Genomic DNA, 26,825 nt, shown 5'->3' with positions numbered 1-26,825 from the left:
AAACAACTTAAATAATGTTTGTACATCGATATGCTCAGAGTACATCATTTTAAAAACGTTAATAGTGTCATAAAATCAGCTGACAATACATGTTTGAAATGATTCCGAAATTTAAAAGGCAACCCTCATATCCCAGTAAAAAATATCTTACTCTAAATTAATTTTAAAAAAAAATAGAAACCCATTGATGAAAATTATCAATATACGACTCAAAAATCCGCATAATTACATCATCTTTATAAAACGTCTATCGAAATATGCCGAATTTATTTTAATACAAAAAAAAACACTCATATCGTTACTGGCACTTTTCGCAGACCTCCTAAGAATTTGTACATTATTTTAAAGATAACGATAACGCGTACAGAAGAATCGAACTCAATAATATTAATTAGTTTTCGATAAATATATGTCGGTCAAAACAATCTAAAAAAATCTTATCAAAAGTGTTATTAACGTACAAGGAATTATGTTAAAATAACTTTTTAATATTGTAAAACTTTTTTTACAGGTAACGTAACTGCCATAGATGGGAAGTATAGATAATTCATTATTTTTATTCCTTTTTACAATATGAATTCATTCCATACACTTTGGAATATTATCCTACTAAGCGCAAGAAACTTAATTGTGAAAATAATACTACTACTAATTGATTGACATTGATTGGCACTGTTAAATTTAAACTAAAAAACACCCTCATACTAACAATAAGAGTTCTGAGAGAGATAAAGAATATTTTCCACTTCTAAAGGTATAGCTATAAAATCAACGCATCTCATAAGTCACGTACAAGATACGAATTGCAATCAAGTATCTCATATCTAAATCACTTTAATTTTATTATTGCATGTTATTCGACATCTAGTTATTATCATGGCCTTTGTTATTTTAAAATAATAGGATATTAAATAACCAGGATATAGTCATTTTCAAAGCTCACATAACGATAGATAATGCAATAGTGAAGCATAGATGTATATTAGTAAATTTTATATAACAACATATTATCTATCTATTTATACAAGTTTCATTTTATTTTCGAAATTTATTTAAGTGTTTCGAATTTCAATTCCATTAACTGTCCTAAATTATTAATTAATATTATCAATTGTGGAAATGTTTCTTCAAAGAGAAACACTAGATATGGCTTAATGTATTTCTGAACAAAATACGGGCATATATACAACAAAACGTCCATCATAACCAAATTAATAAAAAAATGTTAATTATTTTATATAAGTGCGTCTGCACTCGGTTAGTCATATAGTACATCTTGTTCGCTTCCCTGTCTAACTATCAACTAAAAACAGTCGAATCGGTCGATAGTCGCAAAACAGTCGAAACAGTCGATAGTCAAAAAACTAGCGAGTGAAAATAGTAATTACTATTTTATACAAATAAAAATACAAATAATTTGCAAGTAACGGTTCAAGTGGTAGTTGACACAAAGCACATTCTCCATTAACTGACGCTAATCAGTTCGATAACCCACGTAATTTTCTGATGTCACTATTTACATATTGCAGATGCTTAGCTTTTGAAGGATGTACATTTCTCATACTCGATCTAATTATGTGGTGTTATAACATCTATCATGAATTTCTCAAATCTGATTCTCGATTGCGAACAATTAATGCGATTGAAGAGCATTACGAAGATCATTTGGTACAGCTTATGAAAAACATCAGAAGTAATGCAATTATGATGCTAGCACAAGTCAATAACCAAAGTGGCATATATATAATTTTTAAAACAAATTTGTTATTATATATGTAATATGTTAAAAAATCCGAAATAACTTTTTCTTTATATGGAGTATCTCCAGCATACTATTACAAATTAATCGAAGAATCTTCCAACACTCTATTTTTATATTTGAGTGTTCTGTGGATCTGTAAAAAGGAATGGAGTGATACCCCACAAAGCTTTTATCGTATGTTAATACGTTAATTGCTATTTTCAAATAATATACTATAATAAATATAAACAATACAATAGAACTTAATCAAAACCTAAAAACTAAGAATGTACAAATCTAAATTCAAAAACAAATTTGTGACATAATTAAAAATGATCGAACAATAACTACTAGAACTTTTTATATAAAGTAAATGCATTATTTGTTATTGAACGGAAACTTTTTTAACAAAAATCGAGAGAGTAATCGAAAAATTACCTATTATTGCCATAACGACAGTCAAAAGTATTTTGCTATATATCACTCACAATTTTAATATTTTTACCCTATTACATTAACAATCTTGAAAAATATCGTTCCAAAATGCTGCCATATTAATGTACAATATATTGTTATTTACAAGCAAACTACCAAAAAAATGGTAAAACTATATATATTAAATATAAATCTATGTAAGCATAAATTGAGCACATTTTTGTCAAGGTTGCGGCTAAGACGACAGAGCCAGAACGTTAAAAATCAGTCCCATGAAACAAGTAGAACCAAAAGTAGTAACTAAAAGTACGACTGAAACAGTCGATAATAAATAATAACAAAATTAGTCGGACCGAAAATAGCGACTGAAACAGTCGATAGTAAAAAGTAGTCAATTACTAAACAGTCGATAAACAATTTCAGTCGCTGGTTCCCAACACTACTTTAAATCAAAATTTAGAAACAAGTGAAGCAATTCCAGATACAACAGAAGTAGTTTCAAGAGAAACGCATTTAAGGTTTTGTTGACTTTTTCGATGGTGGTTGTAGCCGAGAGAAGTTTCATAAATTATTGCAAAGCTCGCACTAATGCCATTAAAGTTTATACTAAGTGTTTTGCGTAAGATTAAAAAGAAATTGCCCAGGAGCTATTCGAACCACTAATTCAACCAAAATTAATGAACAAGAAAGTCCTGCTTTATCACAACAATGTTAGACGTAATATATCATTAGTTATTTTGTAAAAATTGAAAGAGATTGGATGAGAAGTTGTGATGCATCTACTAATATATAAATAATCATCAATAAGGACAACTTACAGATAAGTGATTAAGTTATGTTTTTAAATAAATTATTTAATTAATATCCTGATAGGAGGTCCGTGAAAAATACAAATAATTTGCAAGTAATGGTTCAAGTGGTAGTTGACACAAAGCACATTCCCCATGAGGCTAATCAGTTCGATAACCCACGTAATTTTCTGATGTCATAATTTACATAATGCGGATGCTTAGCTCTTGAAGGATGTACATTTCTCATACTCGATCTAATTATGTAGTGCTACAATATCTATCATGAACACATCAAATCTGATTCCCTACTGTCAATAATTAATGCGATTGGAGAGCATTACGAAGATCATTTGGCACAGCTTTTGAAAAACATCAGAAGTGATGCAATTATGATGTTAGCAGAAAAATGTTAAAAAGTCAATAACCAAAGTGGCACATATATAATTTTTAAAATAAATTTGTTATTATATATATAATATGTTAAAAAATCCGAAATAACTTTTTCTTTAGCAATTTATATGGATACTCCAGCATAATGCTACAAATTAATCGAAGAATCTTCCAACACACTCATCCAATACACTATTTTTATATTTGAGTGTTCAGTGGATGTGTAAAAAGGAATCGAATTTTTTATGGAATGGAATAATACCCCACAAATGCTTTATCGTATTTTAATATGTTAATTACTATTTTCAAATAGCAATGAACATATACAACAATAAAACTTAAACAAAACCTAAAAACTAAAGACAAGTACAAATCATCGTTTCATAGAACAAAAAACAAATTCATGACAAAATTAAAAATAATCGCACAATAGCTACTAGTGCTTTTTTAAATAAAGTAAATGCTTTATTTGTTATTGAATGGAAATATTTTTTAACAAAAATCCAAAGTGTAATCGAAAAATTACCTATTATTGCCATAAAAACAGTCAAAATGTTTCACGATTTATCATTCCCAATTTTAATCTTTAATAAAAATTGGGAATCTATATTAAAAATCTTGGGAAATATCGTACCGAAATGCTACAATATTAATATACAATATATTGATATTTATAAGCAAACTACCAAAAAATCATAAAACTATATATATACATATACATATATATATATGTATATATATATATATATATATATATATATATATATATATACATATATATATATATATATATATATATATATATATATATATATATATATATTACATATAAATCTATGTAAGCATAAATTGGGTACATTTTTGTCAAGATCCCGTCTAGGACGTCAGAACCAGAAAGTTAAATATAAGTCGAATGAAATTAGTAGAACGAAAAATAGTAACTAAAAGTACACGACTGAAACAGTCGTTAGCAAATAGTAACAAAATCAGTCTAACTGAAAATAGAGACTGAAAACAGTCGACTGAAACAGTCCCTGATAAAAAGTATTAAAACCAATTGAACCAAAAATAACGACTGAAATGAGTAAAAGGTAGTCAATTACTAAACAGTCGATAATCCCCAACACTAATTGTATCCATCTCCTGTATACGCAAACAACAACGAGCGATGAAAACTTACGAATAAGTCGACTAGTTATATATTTAAAAAAATTATTTAATTAACATCCTGATAGGAGGTCTGAGAAAAATACAAATAATTTGCAAGTAACGGTTCAAGTGGTAGTTGACACAAAGCACATTCCCCATTAACTGACGCTAATCAGTTCGATAACCCACGTAATGTTCTGATGTAATAACTCAACTAAAGCGGATCTTTAGGTTTTTTTGAAATTTTTGCCTAATGAATATCATTGTAGATATTAACTTCTTATCCACATATCAATCACTACAAGAACTATGCATTAATTGCATTTATAGTTTATCCACAATTACTGTGAACATACGTAATCAAAATGTTTAATGTATAGCTTGTCATTTTATTCTACTTAAAAAGAGACACAATGCTCTCTGGTGAGTTCAAGCACATTAACGAATGAGCCTGTCAAAATCGTTCGGTTGTCAAACGTATGAAACATTCTTGAAAACAATAGTTATAAGAGGTTATAACTTTAACCTATAAACTATTGTGGCGGTATAATTAACTATAGTTTCGACTTATGTACTATAATGTTAAGATATATTATATTTGATAGCATTTTTGTTTCATTATTTTATTTAGATTAGAATTTTGTCATAGGTCAAAGACAAAATAAACTAAAACTAAGAGTTAATGTGGCAACATTGCGCCGTTTTAACGTCATAAATTGAGATGACGAAGGCTCACACCAACTTTGGATCGACTATAAATCCATTTTAGAGTATGGCTATTTTCAGTTTTTATTTCAATAAAATAAATCTAATCTAAGAACGCCACTTCAAATGCTATTTGCATTTTTTACTCGTCAAAAAATCAAGATCATTATTTTTGGCACATAGGTAACGTTAATTAAGAACCCTTAAGTTAAAATTATCTTGTATAAAAATTAGTTTTTTTTATAACATCTTTATTAGATACGCTTAGTACAATCTTAATTATTATTATTATTACAATTAATTTATTACTACTTTTCCTATGTGCTTGGATTAATTAGCAAGCAAGACGAGTGCGAGAAAATACATCGGTATGTATTCCTCAATTATAAAATTATGTGGTAGTTCGTATGGTTTTGTTCATTTCAATCTCCTGACATCCTGCGCGCTGTCAAGCAGTTGCATTGCTTCCACGTTAGTATGATTTAGTAATCTTCTTTCGTGTTTCAAGGCGAAATCCTGCACAACTTCGCAAATCCATTTGATTTCCAGGTCATCGTGCAGTTCTTCATTGGTTACATAGCGATAGGCATTGGTAATCAATCGAAGAACCTTGTTTTGACAGCGCTGTATGACTAATTGATTTGAATTTTTAGTGCAACCCCATATTTGCACCCCATAGGTCCAAATTGGCTTTATAATTGTATTATAGATCAACCTCTTTGATTTCAGATCAAATAAAAATTAGTATTTAATCGATCTCATCCTGATTAACAAAAAAAATTGTACATATGTTAATTTTATTCATTCAAGAACTATTTGTAGCCGACTTGGTTGGCGCAATGGTAAAGGCGACAGGACGGTCCACCTACTGTTGCAATAGTCGCGGGTTCGAATCCTACTGGGGCATAGTCGTAAATTTATATTTGTGATTGTTTAATATTTGTTATTCTCTTTAAACAATAGTGCAAAATCCGACAAAGAAAATAATCCCAGTCACGCCAGCAACCAGGCTAGGTAAGACCGGATGTCTTACTTAATGCCGAGGACCGTGGCTCGTAGCCCACGTCAGACCGTAGGTCCAGTCCATATAAACCTTCGTTGGTAAAAAGGAGACCTTAAAATATATAACAAAAAGAACTATTTGCTAAATTTACGAAATCTCTAGACGAAAACTGTTGAGAATGCTCATCGAAAACAGCCATTACCTTCCAAATTATTTTGGATGTTTTATTAAATTTATTATTAAAATCCAAAGGAACAATATCTGGAAAATACATCATTCATCACCTCAAAAAAGCATCCAAAAGAACTGTTCTTTGTCGAAGTTATCATCAGCAATATTATTTCACTATAAAATAAATCCATTTTTAAACGATATATTTAAGAGATATATTTTTAAAGCAATAAAATTCAATTAATTCTGATAAGCAATTTCTTGAATCGTTTTTCATTTAGTATTGGTATGGCCATAGTAATTTAAATGTTCATTTTATGTTCAGTAAGGTCACGTATCCGTAAAAATAATAATAGTAATTTTATTTTAATTAACTTGTAAAAATCACTAAATATGTACTATTAAATTAACAGATAAAACAGTTACTAAGCGATTGTAATGAATTTTATCACTCAAGGAAATAACAAGCTTTTTCCGTTATTGAAAAACAACAAACTAATAATAATCCACTTGATATTTAATATCATCAGTACTTAATAGTTGAACCTTGCATTTAATATACTTGATTAATAAATAAGTATAAAAATATTAAGTTATATATTAAAAATATTATGTGATTCGTGTGATTAAGATAAAAATCTAAATAAATTACGTTTGACTCGGCGTCAAAATCGAACCGACCCTTTTGAAAAGCTCTATATACGTTACAAACGTTATAAAGATGACAATTTCTAATAATAAATTCTCACTAATAACTCTATGTATACCATCTAGCAATTCTTTAAACATAGTCTTAAGATATTTAGATTAATAATAATACTTACTTCATTTTATATAATTAAAAAACTATGACAATATCGAAAAACTAGATGAAAATTCTGATAAGTCGACAAATTGATTGGTAAATGTCAAATACAGAGCCTACGATGACCAAAAAAATGCATTCTGATGTTGACGGCTGTTCAAGTTAACGTCAGTCAACTGGCAAGTTGGGCTATCGCGTTTTTTGTAACAAAAAACGTCAATTTATTGAAATTTAGGTGATTGCTTTCGAAAAGGCTTTTCTAAAGTAAGTAGGATTTTTCAAGACCATTACTACTGACCATACCAAAAAACCCATCATAATCATTAACTACTTGTCCTATTCCTACTTGTCCTATTCGTATAATTTATCATATTTTTATTTCCACCTATTATGAAAAATGCATTTGTCAATGAAAATAAGACATTCTTGCATCGTAAATTAAAAAATATAACCTATACATTTATCTTATTATATTTAAAGCCAATATATAATAAAATATATCAAAAATGTAAAATATTTATTAAAATAAATATAATTATTTACTTTAAAACGTTCCTTGAAACGTTCCAAATATGTAATATATGAGAAAAGATTGAGCAATACGAGTAAAACCGTAAAACGAGTAAATAATGAGTAAAACCTTATAATTGGTAATCTTAATGATGAATATAGTTCAAAGCTTAGGCCCAATTACATCAGTCACTTCATTACGTTTTTCAACGTCGAATTATCATTATAACATCAGCCAATCATCACATAAGGTACTAGAAGAAGGAAACTTTTTATTCTTATTCTTAGAAATGTATTATTAAAAATATTTAATATAATCATTTTTTAAGTAAGAAAATTTATCGAAAAAAATTTCTCTTAATATTTTTTAATGATAAAACCGATTTGCACCTTCCATTCTCTTTTTACCTGGTATATTAGAATACATTAGAGAGATATATACATTATTTATTAATTATTATTACGTATCTCTGATTATATATAGAAACAAATGTTATGGATAAGTTGAATTTAAATCCGTAATAATTTAAGTAAAACTCCGAATATTCACCGAGTTTCATCTTTCCGCAACCATTGCGAATATATTTAAACTAAAGAAAGTAGAAATTTAAGAAAATATTTGTACAACCATCTAAACCGTATGCTTTCATGAAGGTTAAAATACTCGAAAATGTTTTTATATCTAATTTCTATTTAAATTCCAGTTTCAATGCTATTTTATATAATTTAACAAACAACAAAAAGAACACAAACAATTTCTTAATCCTATCGTCGACCAGATACTATTTTACCTTAAAAAAATTAATAATGTATTACTTCCTATTCACCCGACCCGGTATATTCGAAGGAAAGCCTTGTAATTTATGAGATTTGACATCTTATTTTTTATATACTCCCAACTGATTTAGTAAATGTACTGAAATCCTAAGTAACCTTGATTTAACTGGTTTGAGTGTACTAAGATTACAAATATAGTTTATTTTTTATACATCAAAAAGTTGTAACTTTTAATTTAAACATGCCTTCTATCCCTTTCTCTTATTTTAAGACTACCTTTTTTTTATAATATATCATATTATTCACTTAAATAAATTATCTATTCTAATAACTATCTTATTGAAACAAACAAATCAAACCAAAATTATTTTCATGTAAACCTAAAAGTTTACTTAATAAGAGGTGAAGTTACATCCCAGTTCTAAGCTCTATGCCAAATTTAACACATCAAAGATAATAAATTGCCGGCTTGGTGGCACAGTGGTAAAGGCTATGGGACGGTTCTCCTACTGTTAGGCCAGTCCAGATAAACCCATAGTTAGTAAAAGGAGACTTTAAAAAAATATATATAAACAAAGATAATAAATTTATTTTATGAAAGTACCCCTGCAAAATAATATAACATACAATATTATCGCCAAAAATGTCTTCTCAATGGTAAAATGTATTAAAGAAAAGAACAAATGGACATATATACACAAATGGACAACACAAATATACAGTGAATTTTAAATCTCATCTAAATTATCTATATTTTCATTAAATGAGACCTAATTAAAACAAGTGAATTCATTCATGACTTCATAATTATTGACACCAACACTTTCCTCATCATTTGTAACAATGTTTCATTGCATTGTTGTTCAAATGCTTCAAACTCAATTAACCAATAGTTATTTTTATTAATAAAATATGGTCCTAACATTATCTTTAATTTTATTGTCATTATTTAATAATTTACAAAAAATGGTAACGATATGGCGGATGCGCGGATTTACTATAACATTTTATCTGAAATTTAATATTTCTCGCAAGAATAAATGTATATCCATGCTTTTAAAATTTCTGCACAAATATATTTTTAATTAATAAATTCGTTTCCAATGTAAAAAAGAAATTGACCTCCAATAGCAGACACAGCTTGACTCTTTGATCCTAATTGATAAGCTACTGTTGTAGTAAGACCATGGGAACTGTTAATTTTTAGCATCCCAGTGTTATAAAGTAAAAATAAGCTGTTCCATAAGTGGCTGTAACCTAGGACATCCTTATATCCCATTTCTAAACTCCAGGCCAGATCCATTTAACAGAACACTCCATTTAACAGATAAAAAATATTTATGAAAGTACCACTGCAAATATCATAATAACGACTTCTCAATAGTAAAATGCATTAACCAGAAAAATAACTACAGACTAAAGACAATAGATAATATTTTCTGTCTATACTGATACCATCCTTCCAGACTACCTTCAAAATGTATCAACATATTTATTACTCCAGGTTAATATCCTACATTATATTTTAGTTGTGTAATAAAAAACTGTTTTACTTTATAAATATAAGAAACTTTATATATTTACTGGATTCACTGTAAAGCGTTTTGCAAAATAAATATTCATAATAAAATATACATCAAATATCTAGTATTTAGCTACATTTCTCACTCTTAAAAATCATACAAAAAATATTGAGTATAATATGCTTTTATACTATATCCCAACCCATTGCTTTCTCAACAGCCAGCTTCCATTTCGAATATTTCATATCCCTTTCGTTTTCGCTTATTTTCGGTGTCCATTTGTCACATGGAATGTTCATTGGGCCGCTTAAATCCCAATTACCGACCGCATGACCAGCTACCATTGCTGCCCCTAACGCTGTGCTTTCTGCCATGGATGGTTTGGCTATTGTTAAACCAGCTAAATCTGCTTGCAACTGCATTAACAAGGAATTTGCTGTCATGCCTCCATCAACCTATATCAAACAATTATTTGAAGTAACAACACATAAGTCTTACAACTAATTCAACATTTTTACTAATTTAACGTATTTCACCTGTAAAGAAGTCAAATGGGATCCATAGTCCTTGTTCATTGCTTCCAAAATATCTCTAGTCTGATAGCAAACAGCTTCTAAGGTTGCTCTGATTATGTGGGATGCATCAGTGTCTTCTGTTATACCAACAATAACTCTGCACAAAATTATGTGATTGATATGGATAAATGTTGTGTGGTTAAAAAACCCACCCTCTGGCTTCCTGTTGCCAATAAGGAGCATATAAACCACTGAAAGCCGGTACAAAGTATACTTCACCACTCTCATCAGCTTCCTCTGCAATTTTTTGGGCCTCCCCAAAGTTAGATAATAAATTCATGTTATCTTTCAACCAGTTCAGCGCAGCTCCAGCTATTGCTACTGAACCTACAACACCAAATTACTTATAAGTTTAATTATACAATTAACCTTCCCAAAAATATAATTTTAGAACAATAATTTTCAACAAGCGATTTCATAATTAAAATATAAAATATTACCAACACCAAGGATGAGGAATCCTTTGTTACAATATTTAATTGCATTATTATTCAAATGTCTCAAAATCAATTAACTAATAGTTGTTTTAATTAATAATATATGGTATTAACGTCATCTTTAATTTTTTTGTCATTACTTATAAATCGACAGAAAATTAAAACGATTTGGCGGATGCGCAGATCTAACATAAAATTGTATTTAAATGTAAAGTTTGTCTCAAGAATAAATTTATATCTATGGTTTTAAAATTTCTATACAAATGTATCTTTAATTAATAAATTCTTCGTTTCAAATGTAAACAAGAAATTTACCTTCAAGAGCATACACAGCCTGACTCTTAGATCCTAATTGATAAGCTACGGTTGTAATAAGACCATGGGAACTGTTAATTTTTACTGTCCCAGTGTTATAAAGTAGAAAACACCCGGTTCCATACGTTGCTTTAGCCTAAAACAGTATATTTGTTGTAAATAGTACATTCTGTAATTTATATTGGAAAGAAATTTTTGTGGACATAGAAAAGTAATAATGGTATGAGTAATATATCTTAATATTTAAAAGTAATACAATACAACATACTACTGAAATAGTGATAGTAGAATTAAGTTTACAGTAACATAAGTTTAGCATTAACAAGAATATAGTTATGTACCTCCCCTCGAAGAAGACATTGCTGCCCTAGCAATGCACCTTGTTGATCCCCTACACATCCTGCTATAGGAACGCCATTCAAAGAGCCAACAGATACATTTCCATAAATCTCAGAGCTTGACCTAATTTTTGGCAATATGCTATTCGATACACCAAAGAAATTTAAAAGCACCGGATCCCACTTTAATGTATCTATATTCATCAGCATTGTCCTAGAAGCATTGGTAACATCTGTTATATGTATTCCTCCATTTATACCTAAATAACAAAATGATTTTACAGCAGATTATGGTAACAATATGATTTAAAAACATATTACGTTAACTTACCACCAGTAAGATTCCAAATTAACCACGTATCTATAGTTCCAAATAGACAGTTATTGGATGCCACAGCTTTCTTGACTTTGGGTACGTTATCCAATAACCATCTCAGTTTAACGGCACTAAAATATGGCGATAGTGGTAATCCGCATAACGGTTTTAAATAATTTTTATTCTTAGTCTTGTTCGGTATCTTATCCAGAAGCTGATCGACTGTAACTGATGTTCTGACATCCAACCAAACAATGGAGTTATATAAGGGCTTGCCGGTTGATTTTTCCCAAACAATGGTTGATTCTCTTTGATTTGTTATACCTGAATTGATACTGTAACTATATTCAATGAAAGTTCGATCAGATTATACGTTACCTATAGCACATATATCGTTTACGCTGCCACCAAGGGAAATCAATTGATCAATGGTTTTCTCGATACAAATGTTAACAGCATCCAAAATTTCCATGGGATCTTGTTCAACCCATCCTTCCTGGGGAAAAATTTGTGTTAAGGGTTGTTGATATGATGTAACAATCTCGCTGGTTCCAGCCCTAAAAACATCGTTCACATTTAGGACATTTCCCTTGAAAATATTTAAATTATTTTTAAAAAATTTTAATAAATCAGTCAGCAACCCATTTAAATATTATTCGGAATCATTGAAAGTAAAATTAGAGCTATGTTAGGAAATGTTATTGACCTTGGATCATATTAGGAAATCAAATAAAATAAATGTTAATCCCATCATATTTAAACTAATCTGAACTATAATATTGTTGTTCAAAGAATTAAAATGTTGCAATTATACCCATATAAACTTTTATTGTTTTAGAATCTCAACAGTACGACAAAATATAATTTTGGGAATAATTGTTAGGTTTATTATAATTTAATTTAATTTTAATTTATTGTAAATATTATTCTACCATTATTATTTTTATAAAATTATGTAATTTATTATTATATCTCTGATTTTGGTTTTTTTATATATTGTAATACTATAATGTAACAGTATTAGTTATCATAATTCAAAAGGAGATTAAAAAGTAATACATTGTTGACTCGTAGAACACAATTTTACATATCGCTCGCCAGATAAGATAAAAATTTTAAATTACAACTTTAGGACTTAATACGCTTTTTAATTTATTAAACTTAATACTCATGGCACCGAACTACAATAACAAGTAATATATGATTTGATAAAACGTTGGCGTCGTCCTTTTACTAACAATAATTCAGAAGCGAGCCTAAGTATCGCAATTTTCTTGACGTAAGAAGAAAAACACATCTATAAATAAAAATATCGGAGCTCCCATTAAATCCGAGTGTAAAGCGGGAAGATATTTTTAAGTGACACGCCCTTCATTATCCAACAATATTCTCATAGCCTGTGTTTAAAAATACAAACAGTTCTTCCATTTAAATTAAATATATATTTACTTTTTTCGAATAGTAAAAAAAAAAGTTATATGTAATATTAGCGTATTAGACTATATTATATTTATTTTTAGCACTCTACTAAATGTCACTGTCAATGTCATAAATATAACTGATCACAATATCCAGTTTTACAATGTTTCATGTTCCTTTACAATATACTGTTATTTCTGTTTTCCTTTGTGGATGTTTACCTTTATCTTAATTATCTTTCAATATTGTATTTTTTGTAGGGACGTGAGGTACTCGATAATGTTATCATTTTACGGGTATGTAATTCAATATGTACATGATACGACACAGTTGATGGTACAATAAATAAATTAATTATAATTAATTATATTATATTGTCATAAGAAATTAAGTTTAACATCAAAATTAATCAATTTATTCTCAACTATGGATATATTTTAGATCGCACGTCAAACGCTGTAAGTAATATTAAATGATTGTATTTCAATATTTAGCTTTTATTATTGTTATTGTTGATATGTTTTAGAGTGCTTATAAAATATTTTGGAATAATAGAAATGTTTTATATCCCATAAATCTTAATTTAAATTACACTATATTTTTAAAAATCGGAAATATAATGTAGAAATCTGTAAATATAGAGACAGGCAACACTAGGTGCAATATTTGAATAAATCTTAAAGGAATTATTTTTATTAATATTATTAACCACAACTCATTCATTCAATTGACACTAATTAAAAATGTAAATATTGATATTTATATTACATGATTTACTATTATAATAAATTGTATACTTATCGGCTAATAAATTGATTATTAGCGCGACAAAAAGGCCCTAATTATCCCGACAGATGTCACTGAGATTTGCATTAATTTTTTTCAAGGCAAATATAACAATCCAAAAACAATGATCATGCGTCCTTACCTAAATAAAATAAATCTGGCACTAGAGGTTCCTTCGTCTATAGCACCGATCAACGGACCCATCTTAATATGTTCGTCGCGCACTTAACCTAGAACGACTGGGCGATCATCCACGTCTTTACATAATCTGTTTTGTTTTTTTTATATTAGCTTTGGAGTCGTCTAATCGTAAATACACGTGACCTTGGCGTATTTCAGAGTTTATCGTTAATTATTCGACCACATATTTACTTTAGAATATCATCCCAATAAATGTATCTAAAGCAGTTCGGATATAATAATACAATTTTGGCGTTTTATCGTTACAGGTTTTATAGAACAAAGTTTAAGTATCGATTCAGAGAGGGCGATCAAATAAAGTAAACATGTTTGCGATACGAATAACTTTATTATTGGTAATGTTGATAATTATTTCTAGTTATAAAATACTGTGGGTTCACTTTGAAAGACGTACGTTGGATGGCGCCACTTGTGCTAAATAGTATCGAACATTTCTGTAAATAGTCGTTTTCACGTTAAAGGTTTGTCGTTATCATCGACTTGACAGTTTACTAGAGTATTTATTTCAAATTTTTACCCGGACAAACTCGGAAAATTTTGAATTACGAGGAATCATCTAATCTGTAGTGTCTACTTTCAGTGACGCATTGTCAGCACTCGGTTAACTTCTGCAGTTTTCGGGTCATTATGCGACGTTGCCATTTACAAGCGATCAAGAGGTAAAATGAATACATCTTTAGACTGGTCCCTTTATTCTATGATTCAATCAAAGAAATGACGTCATTTTTGCATAGGTGTTGAAACTGGTGAGATGTCTAGTATCGCTGGCTTGTTTATATCTGATTTAAAGCTGTAAATTTATATTATTTATTTTCTGAATTATGTTTAATTATGTTTATGTTTTATATTTTTCGAAAGTAACACCGTCATAGATTTAGATCTCTTTGAAAATGTCACGTTTCTTATTTAACCAAAAGAAAAATGCCGCCGAAAGTCATCGTTTGCTGATAGAAACTTACGGTGAGCACATGGAGAAATAGAGATAACTTCATAGGAAATTTTGGTGAAATGTTTCGCGACGTCCAACATGTAGATGTCGCTACCTTTAATACATTACCTGTTTTATTCACTATACTAGGAGTCACGACGGAATCTGATTGGTTCATTTCGTTCTATGGTTTGTTTATTTTGCACGCCATTTTCAATGTGCCCTATATTGAGAACAGTGTGGTTACCTTTAAATAGTGTTTATACATTAAATTATTATTTTATTTCATTACTATATACAAGTCGGTAGTTGAAATCCATTCCCGTTCTAGGAAGTGTTGTGTGCTCGGATGCACAGATAGTGAGGAAATGCATAGTCGTTTTCCGTTAAAAAAGCGATCTTTATGAAATGAGTAGAAAACATTAAAAATCCTAAACTGGTTGGGTTAAACATGAAACAAATTTATTATCGTTATCATGTGAGACATTTTTGTGATACATTGAAACTTTCCTTTAAGTACTTTTGAACAATTTAGTGATGGTGAAAATAATACCAGGAGCCCAGAACATGTACAAATGGAAGTGGATCAAAATCGAAATTATATAAAAGGTAAATTGAAAGAGTCAATCACATTTCTGTTCATAATTGTTACCATTCATTTCTAAACTGTCTTACTATATTTGTAGTGCCTATTTCCATCGTTCCAGGGCCACAACCAGGGTGTTCGAAGCAAGTATCATCAACATTTGAACAAACTCCAGAAGGTAATGGTAAAGTTTGTATTCATTCAGCCAGTATGCCCCTTTCTGCTCATTCTTACTGTTAATTACTTGACTCTATAACTTCAATCCAGATGCTCCTATAAGAGCAAACAAAGTTTTACGTTGTACCATAGTGTACATCTCAGGTTATTTAGTAAAACTTTTTATATGAAGTGTGATTTTTGTTTACATACAATTGTGAATAAATTATGACTGATTTTATAGAAGCAAGACAATATCTCGTGCCCTAGACTATAACAAAATTGTTTTAATATACTGTCAGTAGGTCTTTGAGTTATTTCTTATTTTATTCAGCGATTTTGCCACGTCGATAATATAACAAAATTTTTATCAAATATTTAAAAAAAGTAAATTTAAAATCCTTTAATTGTACATTCCATAATGATCTTTCAGACAAAATATTAAAAGTATTGACGGAGAGATGGAAGGTATAATTTCGATTTGCAATGCACCAAAGTTTTTTGCCATGGTTTTATATATATGTATATAATATTTATATTTTATAGATATATTTATTTTTATATTATATTTATATTTTGTAGATAAATTTACATTATAAATTTATATTTATGGTTATAGATTATATTTATATGTATATTTAATTGAATTTAATTTAATAAATTTATTTCGGAAAAAAATAGTTTCTATTTAAATTTCATTGGTCATTCAAACATTACTAATGAGCCAATCAAATGTCTTCACAATAAAATATTTTTCTTACAGGTGCCTATAATGGAGATTTAAATTAACCAATCAAATTACTTGAATGGCCCATTGTGGCTCCCTCTAGATGTTGGGCAAAGCAAAATTTTGCGCCAGAGTCTCCTATTGAGTTGCATCTCTATTACTCTATGGGTGTCAAATATTAGTGGTGGTATTGTCGATGCGCAAGGCAAAGAAAGTTTTGGTAGACCAAAAAATCCGGTATAGAGTTATGTTGCCGAATTTAGTAATTGATTCTAAACTTTATAAACCTTAAAACGAAAATAACCGTAAGGCAACGTCGCAAAATAGGCAGAAACTGTAGAATTTCGGCTGGGAGTCATTCAAACAAAACACTACTTACAAGATATATAGTATAATCTTCAAAAGTATGCCCTCTTTTGGACTCGATGTACTAAATTGGCTAAAATAAATAGATATTATAATTTGTATAGAATATAATGTGAAATGTTCTTTATCATAAGCTCTGTTAATACACTAAAAAAAGTAAATCTAACTTGATTACAACAATAAAATGTAACATATATATCAAATATTAAATGTGCTTCTAACAGTGGTCCGACGTAAAACCCAAAACATTTCTTACCAACCTGATATATAAATACCTCTTCTTATCATTGTTAATAAAAATCTCTAATCCAAGATAGTAAGTGTAAATAAGAATGAATCAATGGCAAACACAATGAACGTTACGAGTTTAATATTCAACACTACAATTAGTACCTGTACTTTATGATTAAAAGATCGCCACCATGCGTAAACCAATTTTGATTTTCTTGGGTAACGTATATACCTATAATTTATATTAATTCTCTATATAAAACAATGTCATTATTTTTAGTTATTGTGTTGCTCGTTATGGGAGAGGTTGAATGTAGAAGAAAAATTCTAAGAGGCAGGAAAGCTGTTACAAGAACCTACATGAGTAAGTATTTAAAATACCGTATAAAATATACGTTATAGTTTTAATTGTAAATTATATATTATATACAGTCTTCCCAATAAAAGAGCGAATGCACATCTTCAAAATATAGGGTAGCACATCGCAAAGTTTTTGCTTACAACGTTTGCCGTTACTAATATCACTAATCATTAAAGGTTTGAAGAAATTTGTGGACATTTGACAACAATGTTGACCAATACTAATACAAATTGAATTTTATAGACTGATTTGATCGCATGTTCCGATGAATCAGACATCATTCATCCTAAAATCTCTTTATAAATAGAATAAAATGAGAAGGAAACATGCGCTTTGTGTGTAAAACGAATGTTACGGTTTTATAAACTGCATTTGCCCGTATATTCCACATCATTTATACCGCGAATTAACAGTTTTATTGGAATCACTATACAAATAAACTTTGAATAAACTATATAATACCGACCAATAAAACACAAGAGTATAGTTCTGGAGAATCCTAGGATTTGCAACGTTGCCAGTTGTAGAGAATTATACGTATATTTAAAGAAAATATAAATAGAAAAAATTATCTTGATTTCACAAATTAATTTAAGGTTTTTGTTGAGACACAATTTAAATTGTTTTGGTATATTTTCGTCCCCTATATGATCAAGGAATGCAATTTAAACCGATATTCAGGGCTATATTATTTTAATTTTTCATACTGTTCTTCGTCTATTATGATTAACATAAAAATCTTCTTTATTTAAAGTAGAATAGGTACCCAGAAACGATACTATATGGCTTATATAACACACACCTTATTTTTTTTCTCTTCTCTTCGTAACTAGGATAAAATCTGGAAGAAAAATCTGCTTCGAGTTTATAGCGAATATTACGTGCTATGACGTGCATTAGCTGTTTTCTTGATTGTATTATTTTGGCTATACTTTACTAAAAGGTATTTTACTTATAAGCTTGTCTTTAATTTTTAGAGCCACTTGCAGTACCTGCCTGGGCTATAGTATTATTAGTTGCTATAGGCCAAATAATAATAGTTTCACTGCTGTACCTCTTGTTAAAAGCGGTCATTCTAGACAGGCCAGTGAAACCCTCATATACCATTGAACCAATGGTACGACCTGTAGAGAGTTCTCCATGAACTAGAGGAGCGCAAAATTACAGGAAAGCATGGTGATAGTGTCACAATCTGATATTGAATGTATTCACTATATATTTTACAATAAATTTTAATAATAAAAAAATATACTTTCATTAATGGTTGTATCCTTAAGTATTAGAATGTCTAAATATAAGCCGTTCAATGATCAAAAGCAATTTAACTCAAGCTGTGGGTAAGATATTAAAAAAAAAATACGTAAAAAGCTCATTATATTGAAAATATACTCGCCGGGTCAAATCTTTAGCACACTACACATTTTTCGTTACAACAACAATACTTTTTTAATTTCTACGTTTATGAAGGTTAGTCGCCATATTCATGAAATCATTCCTAAGAGAGATCTCTTGTTTATTTGTAGGTTTCGTGTGAAATCGTATTCAAAACTAGGCGACAAAACTCTAGCACCAAGCTAAAATTACTATGACCAAAAGATAATGTTTCACACTATTTCGCGAAAATAAATCTAATCCTCATCTAAATGAAGAGGCAAAAAAGAACCTTTATCTGCATTCTCTATTAAGTAGTTTCACAAATCAAAAACTCGAGAATAATTTTATAGGAACTACCTCTTTTCCTAGAATTCCTAGAATTTTACATAACAACATATGATTTGTTTTGAGAGATATCTTAAAAAAACAATAAATGTTCAGCGTTTTATTTATAGTCCAATCCATAATGATATTCAAGATGAAAATTAAAGTTTTCATTTTATTGTTGGGTGTTCATTATATTTTTGGATCAGACTAATAAATGCTATAAAATAGAACTCTGATAGATCCCAAACAATTGATGGCACTACATATGAAAAAAAGAAGGCGTTATAGAAGAATATCTCGACTATATTGCCTGGAGTTACTGGCCTCTTAACCTTTTTTATCGATATTTTCATATTTTTTATTTTTGTTATATTTCTTTGTTTATATATTTAATATTTATTCATATACTTTATCAAATGTAAAAACCCAATGTTCTCAAGGCTTCCAATGATTGGACCGACACAATTCCAACGACAGTTTTCACTGACTACTGGATAGAGATTAAATGACTTACCTCGACTAGTCTACCGTGACTCACAACGCACGTCATCTATGAATTTAGTACATCCTCTACAGCAATCCTTATTGACTTTTACAATTTACAGCATTTTACCATGTGCTACGCTACTATGCTATATACTCATCCCTTCTTTATCCCCGAACATCGTTCATTAATCCCTACCTTGATGAATCTCCAAGCAGGAACTTCAGGAGCAATTCCTCAAGCTTTAACGTTCTGTTCTGGCATCGAGATGTTTTTCGTGTATATGATATGATAAAAAATAGCAGATATACCGGAAAGTCATTACCGGTTATTCTAGAGATGTCGCATATGTCATTTTTATCTACTGACATCAAGCTTCAAAGCTCTATATCACTCTATATGTTATATTTTGCGGAAGTAACACCGTCATAAATCATAAAAACGTGCTTTTGCGGCTCGCATACATTTCTTATTTAATGAAAAGAAAGAGCCACTGAAAATCATCTTTTGTTGCTCCAACCTTAAAATCATGAGGCGTGACTCAAACGAGGTGAAAACTCAAAAGTAACGATGTGAAAGACAAGGAACGTTCTCGTAAACCTAAGAAATTTGAAGATGTGAAACTGCAAGAGTTATTCGATGGAGGCCCAATTCAAAACAGAACCAATCCAACCAAAATCCAAAAAAACAAATTCGATGAAAACCAATTGACAGAAGCGCTAATGTGACCGAAGTAATGATTAGCGACCGATAACAAGCAATGGGGAAATCCCACAGATGGGGAGATAGGTGTCACATCAATTGAGTCACAGGCCAAATGGAAAATCAAAAAATCATCTGTGAAAAGCTGCTTCGAAGGTAAGATCGAAAGTCCTTTCTGCATTGAATAGTGATGGATGATGAAAAATGGATTTATTTCAAAAACTAAGTCCAAAAAAACACGTTTATCGCCTGGCGAAGACGGCCTATTAACTGTGAAATGATCAACAAAAACTAAGCATTGATCGAAAAACATCCAGAATGGGTCCGAAGACACTGTAGGAAGGTTCTTACAGCACGATAACGCGCCATCTCATAAAGCAAACCGGTCAAGGGAGCATCGAAAACACTCGGATAGGACATATTATCACACCCGCCGTACTCTCCAGACCTTGCTCTGTCCGACTATTAACATTTCGCATCAATGGGACAAGCGCTTGCAGAGCAGTACTTCAGCAGCATTGTTAAACCATAAAAAGTACCAGTGTTCTTCTCCAATATTATTGCAACTCCTTGATCTGATCAACGAACTCTTGCTTGATGGTATCAATCATGACAATGTCGTTGATAGATTTAATTCTCACATATCGACTATCAAGTTGCCTCTCCCAATCGCTTTGCTATCAGTTATGACACACTAATAACGTATCAACATATTAACGATAACAATTTCGATAAGATAATAACAAAACCTCATTCCATATCTTACTGTTCGTTTTGCAGTAAAATTAATAAGCTTTGAGACATCTTTTAACAAAGAAAAATAAAAAATGAAAATTTTTAATAGACCGCTGAGTGTTTATTTGCTATTAGCTGCAGGTTGTTACATACATCATTGATCAATATAGCCAATTAATATCCAATGTTTCAGTAATCTTGATGACATTCACATCTGAGGTAGAAGGCCGACGAAAAGTATTAAGAGGGAGGAAAACAGTAACTAGAACGTATTTACGTAAGTACAATACTATAATTAATTAGAAGGGTACACATAAATAAAATAGAATTTCCTTTTCACAAAACTCTACATGATATCAATAAAATACTTATTATCAGTATTATCGTTGAAGTGAACTAATTCGATAGGAAATGTAAATTATTTGTTTTGTTTGATCTATAAATGCAAAGTTATATTTAATAATGTTGTAACTGTAAACCCATTTTCAAAAACCTTAATGACTTATAAGGCGAAAAAATATAACATTATTTAAAATTAAAACTGATACAACATACCATTCATCTGTGTTTCCTGGAACAACTCACTGAGTCATAGAAATAGTTATAGTTAAAAAAAATTAATTTTATTTTATGAGATTCAGAGCAATAAAAGGAATTAAGTATTGACAAATGAAAGCAAACAAAATTACTGTTCTTAATTTCTGTTATTATTCATGTTTATTCAATGAATTATGTATACCCATTCAATTTCTAATCAGTTCATAAACGATTTCTTTCGTAAGTAAAGCATCTTTAGTAAACTGTCTCTAAAATGTCTATTACTTTTAAATATTATGGCTACTTATAATAATCAGTGAGCGCCCTGTGATCGAAACTCGACCACACTTTAATAAATTAATCATGTTTCTCTTATAACATAGTAAAGGGAATAATTTAAAAATATGTTACAATAGCTTGTTTTCACAGTATTTTCAATGTAAGATCCGAAATGTATTTGATATATAACATTAATTAAAATAATAAGTGTATGTATATTAAAATAACTATTTCAAGAACTAACAGTCACTAACCTTTTTTAAATGGCATTTAGTGAAATTTAATTTCTATTAATCGAATAATCAAAATATTGATAAGTTCAAGTATCAAATAATATTATATTTAGAACTATAGCAACTTTAGAGCATTAAATATATATAAGCATACATGATCTTTCTCTATTTGTTATAATCATAAATATGGAATAATAAATGAAGTAACACACAATACAATGGCGATTGTATATGAAACCAAAGAATATATGGATAAAGCAATTTTAAAATTGATATTTGAAAACGGAGAAATTAATTTATTCTCACTACAAAAAATGTAAAATGTAATTTTACGTGACCACATTATTCTTCTTAATCGTTTTTTTTTATCCAAACTTGCCAAAACTCTTTAATGGTCCCGATCCCAACAACACGGGAATAACCGAAAATAACACAAAATCTTAATTAACGGTTTCAACATCGTTCCAAATGTAAACTTTAGGGATTTATCTACCGATTCTAAATTGCCTATCAGTATTTTGCAGAAAAACGTCGCCAGATTTTGATTTTAAAAATTACGCGTCCCTAGTAAATTCACGGGCAAGACAAAAAGGGAGGCAAAATTTCGGCCAAGCCGATTAATACATATATTGTTAATAATTTTACTTAAACTGTTAGACTATATGCAGCCAAATATTTCAAATGTTTAAATAATTTATAATCGGTGTAAAATGATTGCATCTTAATCCAATAAAATAACATGACTAATAAATTTGTTATTTTTAGGTACAATGGCGATTCCCGCTTGGGCCATCATACTACTAGTAGCTCTTGGTCAAATACTTATTGGAGCAGTACTATATATTATCTTAAAGAAAACAATAGTTGACGCGCCTCTACAAGCCTCATATACAGTCGCATCACAATCAGCTTAAAAACTGAACCTACTAATGTTTATTTCTTGACAACAGAAAAGAGCAACCTATTAAAAAAGGCCTAGTTCAAAATTAAGTTATTAGATAGTACAATAATTTGTATGCTTCATTCAGTTATGACATTTTTTATATTACATATGACAATTAATTTGTAAAAAATATATTAATGAAAATATAGTAATTTTTATATTTTTAAAAATTGTTAAATCCACTTTAATAAATAATTGTATATTTCAAATTCTAATATATTGACGTTTAAAAGTGTTATTGCATACATTTTTAGTATCAATCTCGGCACAATGCTTCTCATAGGAAAAGGTAACCTGATGTTCTCAGTAAGCATACAAAATAAATCAACAAAATATACAACCATTCTCTTCCTTGGAAGTTAATACATAATGAAAGTGTACCTGTACTAATCAGCTTGAATTAGTTTTTCATATTCCTTTCCTCCTAAATATGCTTAATCTATAGTCCGAGGATATTTTGGATCATTGTCAAACAAAAACAAGTCTAATTAAAATATAAACAAATTCATAGAATGCATAGAAAATCTCCATTTACTTTAAAACTTAATGTCTCTAATTTATTCTGATCGCCTTGTAAAATGCACCGGTATATAATAAACCAACTCATTAAAGAAGCTATAACATACATGAAATGCAATAAAAACTATTCCAAAGTTTTATATATATTTGTAATTATTATTTGACAAATAAGTCAAAATATATTATAAAATCACAGCATAGAATTAAAAAACTGTAACAGAATCTTACAGCCAGAAAATTTTAAATTAGTAATGAGAAATATCTAAAGCAAACCATCGAAATACTCGATAATCGAATCATACCGAAAGCATTTCATATTTTAAAAAGTGGTACAATGAAAATACATAATCTTTCAAAACAGTATAATATATAACTAAACATAACTGAAAGTTGTGCAAATTTATTTATTTATTTATAAAAATACGGGTAAAACGTTGAACTAAAAGTGTCACAAACTGTCACTTAAACTGTCAGACTTAATTCGACGTTTCCCAACCCTACTAAAATTTATAATTTCAAGTTCCTGCATTAATACATTTTATATTGGTTACCTGTGTCACGTGGTTCTGTTATCTTAACCTCATTGGGCGGCTTTTATTTTGACATTTCCAATGGTATCTTTAAACATGATTTTTAGGCCATTTTGGTAATAGAGACGCTATTAGAAAATAGTTGATTTTCTAGGGAATAATATTTACTACCTATTTTGTTGCAGCTTTTTAAACTCTAATTTAAAAAATGTAAGCATTATAGAATAACTACATCCACTAAAAAAAACATTTAGTTTTATTGTTTTGGTTCGTATATATTTATTAATTAAAAAAACGTATTTCAGATCAAAAATGAGTCGCCAACACGATTCGGAATATGAAGATGATCCCGAACCTTTTCAGAGTTCCGGCGATGAATGGAGCTTGGAAGTAAATAATAAGAATTTTTATTTGTTTTCTGTCATAACAGATTGTTTTTAGAAAGTTAAGAAAGAAGCAGGCGGGAGAAGAAAATCTGCTAGAATCAGTCGTAAAGCTAAAATACCTATTTTTAACGAAAGTGAAGATAATTCTGATGAGTCTTCCACTGAAGAATCAAAAAATATTAAAAACAGGAAAAGACCTGTTGGCCGACCCCCAGCCAAGAAAAAAAAGGTAGAATTTAAAATATTTCATAACAATCAACAAATTTTTAGCAGAAAATTTGTAGGTAACTCATGACAGTGATGTATCAGTAGATACAAGTTCAAATCACTCACAGGAAGGAAATGGGCTGAAAAAAGTAAATAGTAAAGAAAAAGAGGTTACATCAACTGATTCAGATTCGAGAACTGCTATAAATAGCTCAAAGGGTGGTCATAGGAAATTTATTCCCAGAACAATATATTCTGATAATTTTGCGGTAAAATATTTATTGTCTAAAGTGTTATAATGTTAAAAGAACCTTTTTAGACGGGTTCATTTGTGATTTTAAAGCAAGATGCACAAAATATTGATCAAAACAAGCATCCTTGCATATGGAGGATTGATGGAAAAGCTTTATTACAAAAATATGAGGCATTTGATGAAGATGATAAAATTAGGCATAAAAATACATCAGTGGTATGTGTGGTATTAAGTTGTCACTTTTTTTTCTGTATACCATATTTTCATTTTAGTACACTGGTTGGTCTCCTTTGGATAAAGATTTATATACTCCGCTAACAGTTGCAGTAATGAAACATAACAATAATAACTTAACTGTGGAAGTTCAGTGGGATAAGTTAAATATAACCAATGCTGATAGTGATGAATGAAGTAGTGATTATCTTGATTTACTAGTAACCACGGCATGTTCATCATATTACCTTTAATAATTTCTACATTAAGGGGACAAATAGGTGTAGGACGGCGTATTTCGGGTAATTTTTATGAATTCTTTTTATCCAATTAAGAACAAATGTATTTTGTTTATATTCCGACAAATATTGTGCATGTATTTAAGAGTTCATAAACAAATTTTCAAAGGTCAAAAGTAATCAATCAGTGAAGATATTGGCGGTATCCAGGTAGGCGATTTGTGTACATTCTGGAGGTCAGAATGTTCATCTAAAGCAAATTAACTATAATAACGGCACTGTTAAGCTCAGAATGGTTAAAATACTAGAAATCCCTTCATGAAATAAGCACGCAGCCAAATATGCCAAGACCTCAAATATTTTTAAGCCAGAATGCAAATGTTTTGCAGACAATCTTCAAACTGTTGAATTGAAGCTTTTGTGTTTTGAATATGACCGCTTTGTAATTTTACTTTGAAATTTTTAAAGTATATTCTTGAATAGTTGTACTATTGATTTATGAATTAAAAAACGGAATTTTTTCAAACCTCTACACATATTTCTCCTCTAACCTGATCTGGTCTTATAGTTATATTTTTATTATTATTAAGGTAAATAATTTACGTACATTGAAACCAATTGTATGCGTTTGGCATTTTCAGCTTATTTTATCTTGATACGAATCTTGAGTTAAATGAAAACTTATCAAGTTTATATATTTTATTATATACATTTTCTTGGAGTTCTAAATGTTTGACATTAAAATTGTTCTGTTTCTTAGAAATTTACTAAATAAATGTTTTTTAAAAACTATTTTTGAGTTTTATTGCTTTATTATTTTTTTTAAATTTAGGTATGGTTTATTCAAAGTGAATCCTATGTAATTAATTGTAAATATTTACCATTTTCGACAAATAGCAGGTACAGAGTCAATATTTCCAAATAAACTAATTTCAAAAATGCCGACTTTAAATCTATTGCATTCCGACTTATTAAATGTATTGAATTTATATCAGTTATAGTTGGGAATTTTATACGATGATAACTGTAAAGGTAATCTTGGGTTTAACCTCACTTATTTATATACATGTTTAAATGAATTAAAAAAATACAAGATTCTAAACCATAATTTTACCCTTTTTA

The 26,825-nt window shown here is 29.3% G+C and overlaps 3 protein-coding genes and 1 long non-coding RNA gene across 5 annotated transcripts; 3 read left to right on the top strand and 1 right to left on the bottom strand.

Annotated features, from left to right (window-relative positions):
* Positions 1–10,024: 10,024 nt before the first annotated feature.
* On the bottom strand, positions 10,025–14,469 carry Gk1 (Glycerol kinase 1). Its single transcript, XM_076408274.1, has 8 exons — positions 14,329–14,469; positions 12,360–12,538; positions 11,997–12,305; positions 11,669–11,925; positions 11,328–11,463; positions 10,728–10,902; positions 10,537–10,672; positions 10,025–10,455 (listed from the first exon to the last, which is right to left on the bottom strand). The coding sequence occupies exons 1-8, from the start codon at positions 14,388–14,390 to the stop codon at positions 10,186–10,188; spliced, it is 1,524 nt and encodes a 507-aa protein (XP_076264389.1). The 5' UTR covers positions 14,391–14,469; the 3' UTR covers positions 10,025–10,185.
* Positions 14,395–19,003, top strand: LOC143198793 (uncharacterized). 2 transcript variants are annotated; one of them, XR_013006290.1, is made up of 7 exons: positions 14,395–14,686; positions 14,746–15,620; positions 15,833–15,924; positions 16,023–16,079; positions 16,821–17,600; positions 17,662–17,745; positions 18,720–19,003. It is a non-coding gene; the product is annotated as an uncharacterized LOC143198793 (long non-coding RNA). The 2 variants fall into 2 exon arrangements; XR_013006289.1 differs by lacking the exon at positions 14,395–14,686 and having other exon boundaries at positions 15,498–16,635; positions 16,677–17,600.
* Positions 19,004–21,347: 2,344 nt separating this feature from the next.
* Positions 21,348–23,594, top strand: LOC143198792 (uncharacterized). The gene is made up of 3 exons (XM_076408282.1): positions 21,348–21,505; positions 21,558–21,641; positions 23,179–23,594. Exons 1-3 carry the CDS (start codon positions 21,457–21,459, stop codon positions 23,325–23,327), a joined length of 282 nt encoding a protein of 93 aa, XP_076264397.1. The 5' UTR covers positions 21,348–21,456; the 3' UTR covers positions 23,328–23,594.
* Positions 23,595–24,467: 873 nt separating this feature from the next.
* LOC143198790 (uncharacterized) lies at positions 24,468–26,495 on the top strand. Its single transcript, XM_076408278.1, has 6 exons — positions 24,468–24,615; positions 24,711–24,795; positions 24,847–25,020; positions 25,076–25,267; positions 25,318–25,467; positions 25,524–26,495. The coding sequence occupies exons 2-6, from the start codon at positions 24,718–24,720 to the stop codon at positions 25,659–25,661; spliced, it is 732 nt and encodes a 243-aa protein (XP_076264393.1). The 5' UTR covers positions 24,468–24,615; positions 24,711–24,717; the 3' UTR covers positions 25,662–26,495.
* Positions 26,496–26,825: the final 330 nt, after the last annotated feature.

The sequence above is a fragment of the Rhynchophorus ferrugineus genome, unplaced genomic scaffold, assembly GCF_030347505.1.
Source record: "Rhynchophorus ferrugineus isolate W39M unplaced genomic scaffold, kcgeb_rfMv2 rfM6, whole genome shotgun sequence".
Taxonomy (NCBI): Eukaryota; Metazoa; Arthropoda; class Insecta; order Coleoptera; family Curculionidae; genus Rhynchophorus; species Rhynchophorus ferrugineus.
This window is presented reverse-complemented; position numbering and strand designations above follow the sequence as displayed.

Excerpts from the sequence above, each read along its gene's own strand:
- Gk1 (XM_076408274.1), bottom strand. The coding sequence starts at position 14,390 with ATGGGTCCGTTGATCGGTGCTATAGACGAAGGAACCTCTAGTGCCAGA. Across the intron at positions 12,539-14,328 it reads GCCAGATTTATTTTATTTAG|GGCTGGAACCAGCGAGATTG; the intron begins GTAAGGACGCAT and ends CGATGTTTTTAG. Across the intron at positions 10,903-11,327 it reads GGCTGTGTATGCTCTTGAAG|GTTCAGTAGCAATAGCTGGA; the intron begins GTAAATTTCTTG and ends TTGGTGTTGTAG.
- LOC143198792 (XM_076408282.1), top strand. The coding sequence starts at position 21,457 with ATGAAAATTTTTAATAGACCGCTGAGTGTTTATTTGCTATTAGCTGCA. Across the intron at positions 21,506-21,557 it reads TTATTTGCTATTAGCTGCAG|TAATCTTGATGACATTCACA; the intron begins GTTGTTACATAC and ends CCAATGTTTCAG. Across the intron at positions 21,642-23,178 it reads AGTAACTAGAACGTATTTAC|GTACAATGGCGATTCCCGCT; the intron begins GTAAGTACAATA and ends TGTTATTTTTAG.
- LOC143198790 (XM_076408278.1), top strand. The coding sequence starts at position 24,718 with ATGAGTCGCCAACACGATTCGGAATATGAAGATGATCCCGAACCTTTT. Across the intron at positions 25,021-25,075 it reads CCCCAGCCAAGAAAAAAAAG|GTAACTCATGACAGTGATGT; the intron begins GTAGAATTTAAA and ends GAAAATTTGTAG. Across the intron at positions 25,468-25,523 it reads GGCATAAAAATACATCAGTG|TACACTGGTTGGTCTCCTTT; the intron begins GTATGTGTGGTA and ends TTTTCATTTTAG.